Source organism: Ostrinia furnacalis, unplaced genomic scaffold (assembly GCF_004193835.3).
Source record: "Ostrinia furnacalis isolate ACB-3 unplaced genomic scaffold, ASM419383v2 OfSCF1657, whole genome shotgun sequence".
In the NCBI taxonomy this organism is placed as follows: domain Eukaryota; kingdom Metazoa; phylum Arthropoda; class Insecta; order Lepidoptera; family Crambidae; genus Ostrinia; species Ostrinia furnacalis.
Window position 1 is genome coordinate 92,075 of NW_021131896.1, and position 11,599 is coordinate 103,673.

An 11,599-nucleotide genomic window follows, 5' to 3' on the forward strand; every position below is an offset into this window, starting at 1 on the left:
CCTATTTTTATCGACAAAAAAGAGGTCAAATTTTTTTTGAGATTTTTTTTTAATTTTTTATCGAATTTTTTTTCTTCCAATTACCTATTGTAAAGAAAACGTAATAACTTTTAAACTAAGCGATATATCCTGATAAAATAAAATAAGTAATAATGCTAAATAACAGGCATAACTAAAAAAATACATAAAATACACAAAAAAGGCCAACAAATAATAAAAAATGATACTTTTTGAAAAAAATCTGCTTTAAAATTCGTGATTTTTTGGTTATTTGATAAATTTATCCAAAAAATGCCCCTATAACCGGTGGTTTTTATTACTTTGTATTATTCTCTATCGTATTACCTGCGTAAAACCAAAAATTGCATGTCCCTATCCCTATCACAACGTTTGCAATGATTGTTTGAACTAAGCCTCTCCGGGCGCGCCATTCAACGCTTCGTTAACAACGAAAATGAAAATGGCTCTAGATTTGTAATTTTGATAAAGAAAAGTTAGATTTCAAATAAAAACAAAAGATTTCGAAGTAAAATAAGCATTTTAGTTAAAATTAAAATTGTCTCTACCTGTAGCGGAGAATAATGTTGTGGCAGGCCTTTGTTCAAACGATCATAGCAAATGTTATGATAGGGATAGAGACATGCGATTTTTGGTTTTACAAAGGTAATACGATAGAGAATAATACAAAGTAATAAAAACCACCGGTTATAGGGGCATTTTTTGGAGAAATTTATCAAATAACCAAAAAAACACGAATTTTTAAGCAGATTTTTTTCAAAAAGTATCATTTTTTATTATTTGTTGGCCTTTTTTGTGTATTTTATGTATTTTTTTAGTATTGCCTGTTATTTAGCATTATTACTGTTTTTATTTTATCAGGATATACCGCTTAGTTTAAAAGTTATTACGTTTTCTTTACAATAAGTAATTGGAAGAAAAAAACTTCTATAAAAAATTAAAAAAAAATCTCAAAAAAATTTTGACCTCTTTTTTGTCGATAAAAATAGGTCTAGTTTTATCTATTTTCATATGTACACTTTAACGTGACTCACACTGTATAACCGGTGTTTCATTATTCATGGTCTTTGCGGTTCCCTCGTCCTCACGGTCCTCAGCCTCGAGGTTAAGTACCGTGCGTGGGATAGGCAACGGCAGTGCCCTCGTCCTCGTCGGCAGTTTATTCTTCGGTGCCATAAAACAGGCATTCCATTACCTATTATTTATGGTAAGGCATAAGGGTAGAAACTGCGCGCGGTTTCATACAAAGAACATATCCTGTTACATACTCCCGTTTAGCCCTAACTTAAGGATTTTTCCTTTTTTCTTGTAATGGTATAAACAGGTCACCATTGACATGATTGAAATCAACTTCAACTGTACAGCTTGACATTTCTGGATTTTTAAAAAACAAACTATTCAATGTTTTAAATATTTTACAATTATCGTTTTCACAATTAGCCCCAGGAGATTGAAGACTACTTAGATTATTAATCAGGGTTAAGTCTCAGAATGTCCAATTTGCAAAATGTCATTTGCCGGTATTCAAGAAGAAAAATCATTTGCGCAGTTATTTATGCGATCATGTAAGTCTGCTTCATCATTTATGTATACTGTAGTCGCGCTGTTTCATTGTCCCCCATAAAAAGTAATCAATAAGCGTCATATCGGGTGATCGTGCAGGTTACCTAAAGATTCAAGCTGATCCATTTGATAAATCGAATAATCGAACACTTCGTAATGGGCCAGGCTTTCATCCATCTGTGGATACATGCCTCAGCGTGAAGCCAGCGTAGAAATTCTTCATGAGAAATCCAGGGAAGCTGGTGCGGTTCCCTCGTCCTCACGGTCCTCATCCTTGAGGAACGTACCGTGCGCGGGATAGGCAACGGCAGTGCCCTCGTCCTCGTCGGCCGTTTCTTCTTCGCTACCATAGAACAGGTGTTCCATTATTTCATGATCTTTGCGGTGTTGTTACGGGGTGGGTCTAGAAGTACTTAAAAAAATATATATTTTCATTTTTTACGAAGCTGTCATTGATAATTTTGCAACTTTTTCGTAGTAAAACATCATCTGGCAAGATGGGATTGCTCAATTTCAGTGTTGGAATAGATGAGTTCATTAGCCTTCCTTTGGCATTGAAGGATTCAGGAGTAAAGTGTGCAGCACAAACAAACTTAAGTTGGTGTAACTTATCAATAGGTACATATTATTCTAAGTCTTCTATGCCAGCATTTTTAACCCACAGTCGACAACTGAAACAAAAAATATTAGAAAATAAAAATTGTTATAGTAATTCATATTCAGAGTACAAAACAACATACTGAAATTTTTTAAAACTTTTGAGAACTCGTGCTAATCTAGAAACGTCCAATTATACAATGATATATAATGTGCATTATAAACTCTTGCATTATCTGTCACAAAAACTTTTTGCGATGTTAAAATTCGCTTTCGAAGACTTACTGGAGCACTGTACCTCTCAGGGTTTGTGTAGTAGTGTCAAAACAATGTCTACTAGAGTTTGTAGTGTGCGTGAAATCATCAAGCTTCCATCGTAGGCATTGATCTAGTATATTTTCCATCGTAGAAGCTTCCATTTCTTTGTGAATTTGGGATACAATAATAGCAATGTTTCATCTACGCATTAAAATATAATCTGGCGTGAACTATACTCCGATGAAGGGTTGTGTGTAGCACGGGAAGGGGTCCACCCTCGTAAGGCGATTGCTAAAACCCCGTGCCGATACTCACAAGCCGGAGGAGCGGGGGTGAGGCGTCATGCTGCCGTTCAAGACCCATGGCGCCACCGACGAAGCTGTGGATCGCGCCACAGCCGGCACTCCTCCCTCTCCGGGAGTGTCCGCAAGTATGTTAGGAGACAGTGAAGCTGTGGATCGCGCCACAGCCGGCACTCCTCCCTCTCCGGGAGTGTCCGCAAGTATTTTAGGAGAAAGTGAAGCTGTGTATCGCGCCACAGCCGGCACTCCTTCCTTTCTGGGGGTGTCCGTAAATAGGCAACGAGAAAATGTAACACGTTTGATTGTGTATAAAGCTTTAGTTGACAGAAGCAGACAAAAATCAAAGTACGGAAGACCGTCTAATTTAAGCGTTGATGAAAAATTGGAAGTTGTGACGTCTTTGCTTGTCGGAATGATAAAGCCGATGTCGCAGCTAGATGCACAGACACTACTTCAAACAAAAAACGCAATAGCAAATTTTGTTACTGTGTGCGAAAATAAATATAAAAGTAGCCATCGGCACTCAAAAATCTTTGAAAGAAAAGAAAAGGTTTTTTTAAGTAGGTCATTTTTAGATGATTTGCCTGAAAAAGCCAAAGTAGGCGTTTTGACCCCTAGAACAGCCAAATACGAATCATTGAGTGAACGCCAACGACTACGAACAAGAAAAGAATTACAAACAAGTTTGAAACAAGAGCCTCCAAAAAAATTAGTAAAAGTTTTCTCTGAAACTATTATGGCCTCTAGCGAAGAGGTAAACAGTCAAACTCGTAGTAAAGTTGCCCAAAATCTAGAGTTTATAATAAATACTTGTACTGAAAGTCCGGAAAAGTCTATAGAATTAACACGAAGTCTTACTGAGCCAAAATCAAGACCTTACACACCAGAAGAGGCCTTATCTTTAATTATTGATAAAAAATTAAGCATCCAAACGTATAATTTACTAAGAACAGATCTTTTAAATAGAGGATTCCCCGCATTTCCACCCTACCACAAAGTCCTAGAATACAAAAAGCAATGCTACCCATCCCTTGGAGAAGATATCTGTGCAACGAAGATTGAGGCTTCAGTGCCTCTGTAAAGTGTCGTTGACCACACATTTAACAGAATCGTTCAGACCATTGATGAGGGTATTAATAATTATTGTGAAGAGAAGAATCTGGCACGGAAGACAAGTATCTTTGACGAGAAGTCCCCTAATTATTATTTAAAACCTAAGGGCCCGTTTATATGGGATGCTGAGAGGCTCTGCAGCGGCCGGGCGATAGCTTTATTTCACCTCGTGGCCACCGGGTACGCGTTTTCAAGAGTCGACTGTTATAGTAAAATAAGCTCTTCAGTAACTACATTTAAAGTTAAAATTAATTTATCAAAGAATCCCTTGACGCTACAAATGCGACCTTAACTCATTCAGTTGCTTTTGGTACTTCTCTAAATACACACGTATTCGTCATGAGTTACTTGACAAACAAGTAAAAATGGTGATTGCATATTACTTGTACCGACAATGCAAAGAAAAAAAAAGAGAAACAAGATTTTGGATTCACCCTATCTTAACACGACGAGAAGAGTTTGGAGAATTTCATACGCTGACATAACGATTTGCGGGAAAATGAAGAAGAATTTGTAAATTATTTCAGAATTAATATTACAACATTTCATAAACTACTAAGCTTGATACATGATAAATTGAGGCATCACGACACTGTTATGTACCCTACTGAAAGATTGGTTGTGACTAGAGATGTGCCGCTGAGAAAGTTCTCGTTCCCGGCAATATTCCCAGTGAGAATATTCTCGAGAACCGAGAACGCTCCCGGGAATATTCTCAGTGTTCTCGACAGAATACATTTAGTTTTAATTTTAATTTTGTTGTTTATATGTGGTATTATTTGTAATGCTTCGATGTTTTATTAACTGGGCGTTAAAACTAGTCGTCATAAACAAGGCATGAAACGTGTGAGTGAAATATTGCTGTCTTGCTCACGCTTTTCGTGGCGAACGCGTGCTGCGGCTTTAGGACTCGGCTACGGTATTTGAACATGAGTGTGCCTCTGAGTTTTAAGGCCCTTGCCACTCTGGCGGATTTCAAGTGGATTCAAAGCGGATTTAAAGCGGAGCGGCGACGCGACGGAGACGCCGCGTGAAAATATCGTGAAGCTTCCCGAATGCTGTCCAACCGAGCTGGATTCGATGATTGACCTTTTTTTTTCGAAGTTGGACCTACCTAACTGGACTGTTTGTCCCAGGTATACATTGTTGTCAACAACTTCGAGTGTAGAGTCTCCAACTTTTAGAGGAGTAGCAACACGGTTTTTAGACATGATTTTTAAATCTTGTCCATGGTCATTTTGAGACCCACTTGTTGAGAGACTCTATTGAGGCCATCGAGCATTGTGCCTAGATCTTCCTGCTAAATCCGCTCCAGCCCAGAAGCTTGAAAACATCTTCTAGGGCGGTGGTGATGACGTCTCCCTGTCTCATCCCTCGCTGCAACTGGATAGGTTTCGGGTCCTGATCTTGAAACGGACTGTTACTATGGCGTGTTTGTACAAGCCTTTCAACACTTCAATGTATCGATAGTCAATTTGGCACAGTTGGAGAGACTGCAGCACTGCCCATAGTGCCCATGTCTCAATCGAATCGAAGGCTTTCTCATAGTTCACAAACGCAAAGTGGCTGATTATACTCCTTGATCTTCCGTATAATCTGCCGTAGCGTATATTATTATGGTCTATGGTACTAAAGCCTTTTCAGAAACCGGCTTGTTCGGGGGGCTGAAAGTTGTCAAGCCTGCTAGCGTGACAATTCGTAATGACTATCAAAAACAGCTTGTAGATATGGCTCAGAAGCGAAATGGGTCTATAATTCTTCAACAAGGTTTTGTCGCCTTTTTTGACGAGGAGTATCACCATACTTCTTTGCCATGCCGTAGGCGTAATTCCCTTGAGGATGACGGAATCGAACAGCTTCTGAAAAGCCTTTAGTACCGGCGTTCCACCTGCTTTCAGAAGCTCAGCCGTGATTACGGTGCCTTGTTGTTTTTCAGCTGTTTGAGAACCATTCTAATCTCGTACAGACTAAGATCAATCTAGCTAGCACGTATTTTATATAAAAATGTGTCAAATGATCCGTCAGACAGGCTATCCACAACTTATCCAGAAGTGGCGAAACAGGCCCTTAATAAGCGATTGTGAAATATGCCCTTAATGTCAAATGTAAAGAATAGTTTAAAAAACTAAAAACACGCTTTTAGTTACTAACAGGAATCATCAGGACCCTGGACATCATCTAGCATTAAAGTGCTCGAAAAGACAAATCCAACGAACCCAAACTCGATGAGTTTCCGCCGTTTCGTTTAGGAGTTCCTATGGCCACCTCCTGACTCCATCATTAGGACCCTGGACATTATCTAGCACTTAAAGATATCGAAAAGACAAATCCAATGAACCCAAACTCGATGTGATTCCACCGTTTCGTTTAGGAGTTCCTTTGGCCACCTTCCAGTCCCATCATCAGACCAGCTGGTACCACAATATTGTATTGTCATCTAATCTGCATAAAGTTTCATGATGATACAAGACTTAGAAATGCATGTAATTCAGATTCTAAGATTCCATTACATAGTTAGTTACATACACGACGACCTAATAAAAGCGTGTTAAAAACGAAAAAATTTACAGTTATATTATTTAATTGCATGTAAAAAGAAATTTCTGTCATCTTACATATCATTAAAACGACATTTCACGACGAAAAAAAAAATATAATAAAGGAACAGTTGCCGAGAATATTGCCGAGAAAGTTCCCGAGAATATTCTCGGGAACACTGAGAATATAGCCTTTCTCTGCAAATAGAGTGTATTGTTTAATATACACTTATCTGTCGACTTAATTTAATACTATTTTACTTAAGAAAGTTTGTTTATTTCCGTTTGATAAACATGATTCTCAACCTTTCTCACTTAGGAGAACGCTCCCGGGAGCGCTCCCGAGAATATTCTCAGTGAGGAGAGCGTTCTCGGGAACGGCACATCAATAGTTGTGACACTGAGGTTAGTAAATAAGTACAAATATTTGTTCAAGTGATTAATAATTTTATTTATTTACTTCCGAAGTTTAAATCCTACTTACCTATGCTATGTAGTCTACTGCAAAAATCCAAATCGTCGATAGTCCAGTTGGATGGACTGGTCAAATTGTATTGCGGCGACATTAGTGGAAGTATCAATTAATGTAAGGGACATTTTGGCCAAAATGAGTTATATATACCAACGCATTCTACTTGGTGATACAATTTATGGGCTACTGAAATGGAATAACATATTTTATAAATAAATAAAATTGTTACGCTCCCATTTTATGCATTGAGCATACTCATTTTCTTTCATCAGAATTGTGGTAAATTGAAAACCGATGATCAAAACAAATTTATACCCTTCCAGTTTTTAATTTACTTTTAAATTATAAGTAAATACTTGTACTTTGTTAAATAAAAACGGTTGTCATAATTAAAGGCACTAATTAAAAATTATACATAGGAAACTGATTCCTAAATTACAAGTACAACGGAAATTGTGTCTTTTTGTTTTTTTATGATAAAAATGTTGTAATACATATTTTCAGCTCAGAGCATTTCTTAAACCTAATTAGCATACGTAAATAATCAATATTAAATATTACATTCCACCTAAAAAAATTTTGAATGAAAATTTTATCACTTTGTATATTGGGGTGTGTCATACCCCACCTGGTACGGGACGTAACTTTTAGTCACCTCGTACACGGAGGGTTAATGTCTCGTTTTCTCAAAATCGTTTACGACAGCATGTCAAATAGATATGAAATTGATAACATTTACGCTTTCTCAGATTCAGAAGTCGCACTATGTTGGTCGGTCGCTTCGCCACATAGATTTGATACTTATGTTGCCAACCGCATTTCACAAATTCAAACAAATATTTCGCCTGATAAGTTATACTTCATTCCCGGCGTACAAAACCCCGCAGATTGTGTATCTCGCGGACTTACGCCCGCGCAGTTAATTCAGCACGAACTTTGGTTTAAAGGACCGGTTTGACTTTCACTGCCTATTGATAATTGGCCTATACAACAATTTGTAAGGTGAGGGGGGCAAAGTGCGCCATACTTTTTGCATAGTTGACTTTAGTGCAATATAACTTGTGTTACTTAAGTTCACGAATGACACTTGTCGTACCAAAAGGATCTGTGATGTTTTACAACTACAACCAATTTCGTGCCATTGGAATCTGAACAGTAAAACAATGAATTTTAGCACAAAATTATAAAACATGTACCCTAGGCGCACTTTACCGACAAATCGGGGAAGTGCGCCTGGTATTAACAAAACGCAATAATAAAGCATTAGAATAAAAACAGACATACGTTATTATAAGAAAACAAGCAACGAAACGCATAATACTTTCTTTTTTTTTATAGCCACGTTCTAGAAGAATCTATGGATTTTAAACCAAATTTCGGCTAAGTGCGCCATACTATCTTAAATCAGGGGATATAAACCTTTTTTCTTAATATTGATAATCGAGTGTCAAGTAGTTCATAGTTAACTACGGAAGTTCATAGTTCATAGTTAAAGTTCATAGTTTACTACGGAACCTTAAAAAGGATTTAAAATCAGTTAAACATTAAGTATAATAAGTAGGTATTTATTATAAATTCTTAACAATAAGTACTAGGTGACGAAAACAAAAAAAAACATCTTCTAAAAATTAGTTGTAAAAAATAATCAAAAATATTTACCAAGCAAGGCCTGTTACCCAGACAACAACTTAACAAGAGTGAAAGAGATCAAGTAAAATTATTACATATTAACAAACAGTAGGCGAATACCTAATGAACTTACGTTATGTTTTGGAAATGGCACTTGAGTTTTGGTACGTAACAAATTTCAGTCTTATTACCTAATTAAATAAGTACTATTAAAATATTTGTAAGTATTAAAAATAAGTAACAGCATTTGCTGTAGCGCGATATATTGCAAAAACTTACTGCTAGGATCACTTGAATGCTTAAACATTAACTTTTGATAAATTCTTTGGAGAAGTATTACTTAAGTAAGAACGTAATCAGTCTTCGTTGACTTTAGTCTCAAAGTTTCAATGGTCTTATTATTTAAAAAGTAATTAATATCTAAGAAATGGCACTTCAGCTTTGGTACATTATAAAAAATGAGTGTAACTTTATAAATGAGAATCCTAATTATCTAAACTAAATAAAGCATATAAAAATACTGTTTGTAGAAACAGCTAACTAAAAACGATTCGTTACTGTATGTTAAAGCCACCAAAATCAACGCTGAAAGAAATTTGGCCCCGACGTGAAATTGTAGGCTTTGGCAAAATTGAAATAATGTCTTCAACATTCAGCACTTCACATATATCGTTAACATTAGGGTATACAAAATGAAGTAATCTCTGTTTAGTTTGTATCTTTCTTAAGAATTTTACGGTAGGAATGTCGTTATAAATGTTGACAATCTGCCCCACGTAGTGCTTCAGGCTTTTTTTTTCCGCAAATTTAACCAGTACCCAGTCCTGTTTTGTAAATTTGTGTGATTTTTCTTCATAATACTGGATGTCGCTAAATCCGAATGACATATTTTCTATTTCTTCTTCTGAATCATTTTCTTTTAAGCAATTGTCAATATACGTTTTTAAGTCACCAATTTCTGAATCATCTGAATCATGAAGACTAAATTCACTATCGGTTGACAAGTCATCTTCTATTTGTTTGTTCTGTTTCTTCTTTCTTGGTTTTGTTTGTTTGAATTCGGATTTAATTTTTCTAATTGTTTCATTTTTTTTTTAAAGTGTTTGAAGTAATTTCTCTCGGTTGAACAGGCTTTTTTTTTACATCTTTTTTTAAAGTTTTTAAAGTAATTTCTCTCGGTTGAACAGGTTTTTGCCCTAAAAATATATCTTCACGAGATAGTTTTTCATTTGGTTCTAAATATGTATCTTGCAAAACAGTTACGGTTTTTCTCGTTGTCGGTTTTTGTGAGTTTTGTTGGATGGTCAAACCGGACGTGCTTGCAATTGCAATGTCATTTGTGTTAGGGTCAACTAAATTCGTTATTGTACTTTCCGTAGGCTCTTTGCGTTTGCTATTTATGTTATCTTTCTTGCCTTTTTCTTTATTTTGCTTTTTAGTTTGTTCGTTTATTTTATGTTTTTTCTTGATTTCTCTTATTTTTCGTTTTTCTTCCATTTCTTTTTCTTTGTTAAGTTTGTCATCTTCCTTTTTCTTCAGTCTTGCTAGAACATCCTCATGAGTTAATACTTCAGCGCTTCCAGAAAGCTTTACTTGTTTTTTTTTGAGACCAGGAGTCGGAACTTGTTTTATAGTTTCCAGTAATAAATCTTCAAACGATATTTTTTCTGTGGTTTTTGAGTTTATGTTGCTTGTTGAAGTTTTAATTGTGTTTAAGTTCAATGAAAAGTTGATTTTCTTCAGGCACAATTTAGTCAACGTCATCGGTGAGTACTGAGGAGGTGCTTGTTTATTAGCCAGCATCTTTTTCCATCTTTTTACAGCGTCTGGGTCTAATTTATGTTCGGGAACTGCATCCCTGTTAAATGGGTAAATACCGCTTTTTGCGAATCCATTTTTTATAATGTCGGGGTTAAGGGCTTCCCACACTTTTCCAACTATCCTCGAAAACTCGTCTTTGGGCAATTTTTGCCCGTTGTGGGTTCTTTGCCACTTGACCATTTCCTGGTCCCAGGCATCTTTGAAAGGCTTGAAAACCGCCAAGTCCAGCGGTTGCAGAATATGGCTTGTATGGGGAGGTAATTTTAAGATCGTTATGTTGTGCTGTAAGGCTTTTTCGATTACATCTAGTTGTACATGAGTGCTGTGGCCATCATAGATGAGAAGTGTTGGCTGAGTCGTATCGCCAATCATTGGAATGAAACTTTTATCAATATACTTCAAAAAGACTTGCGATTCTATCCAGCCATTTGATGTGGCTGTGTACAACGTTCCAGGGTACGCTGAATCAGAGGTCCAATTACTCCATACGTGCTTCCCTTTAAAAATTATGAATGGAGCTCCTTTCTCCCCAGCAGCGTTGCTCGCCATCAAAACTGTCGTATTTGACTTTCCGGAGGATGATGTAGTCCGTGTCGATGGAAATCCCCTAAGACCTATGACTTTAGTTTTTTGTGGATCACTGCAGTAACTTGTCTCATCTAAATTATATATTCTTTCAGGCTTGCCATGAAGCCCTAACTCGTCAATCACTCTTTCTAGCATATCATAAAATTCTTGGATAATAAATGGGTCTGCGGCTTTCTTACGAGCAACCTCTACAGCCTGCGGTTTTTTAATTGACAGCTCATAACGCTTTTTAAAGCTTAAAAACCAATCTTTGCCGGGAGTATCATCATTGAAAGGTGTTTTTAGATCGTTCTGCTTGACATAATCCTTAACAACCTCTAGAAATTCTGTACGAGTCAGGCCGAAGCCATTCCTTTCCATTATATGCAAACATTTTGCCATCTTTTTTTCTGTCTCATGTTTAAATACTGGTGGTCTGCCTAGACTTGATGACTTTTGGCCCCTTCGACCTGTGACGTGGTCCATAATAGTCTTTCTTGGGATAGCAAAGGTTTTCGCAGCTACATACCCAGACATCCTACCTGATTGAACAGCTTTGACTGCTTCATTCAAAGCTGCTTTGGACCATGAAGGACCTTCAGTTTTTCTTACATAGCGCCCCATCTTAAACAAAAATCATAAACAGGTAAATAATATTTAATAATTGTGACTTTGACTGGTCTATTGTATTTGTGTGTTATGTGCATGTATTTAGGGTAGCT

General features: G+C 36.7%; 1 protein-coding gene across 1 annotated transcript; it reads right to left on the reverse strand.

Moving 5' to 3' along the window:
• Positions 1–1,800: 1,800 nt before the first annotated feature.
• Positions 1,801–11,258, reverse strand: LOC114353448 (tigger transposable element-derived protein 2). The gene is made up of 3 exons (XM_028305472.1): positions 10,264–11,258; positions 2,752–2,994; positions 1,801–1,924 (listed from the first exon to the last, which is right to left on the reverse strand). Exons 1-3 carry the CDS (start codon positions 11,256–11,258, stop codon positions 1,801–1,803), a joined length of 1,362 nt encoding a protein of 453 aa, XP_028161273.1.
• Positions 11,259–11,599: the final 341 nt, after the last annotated feature.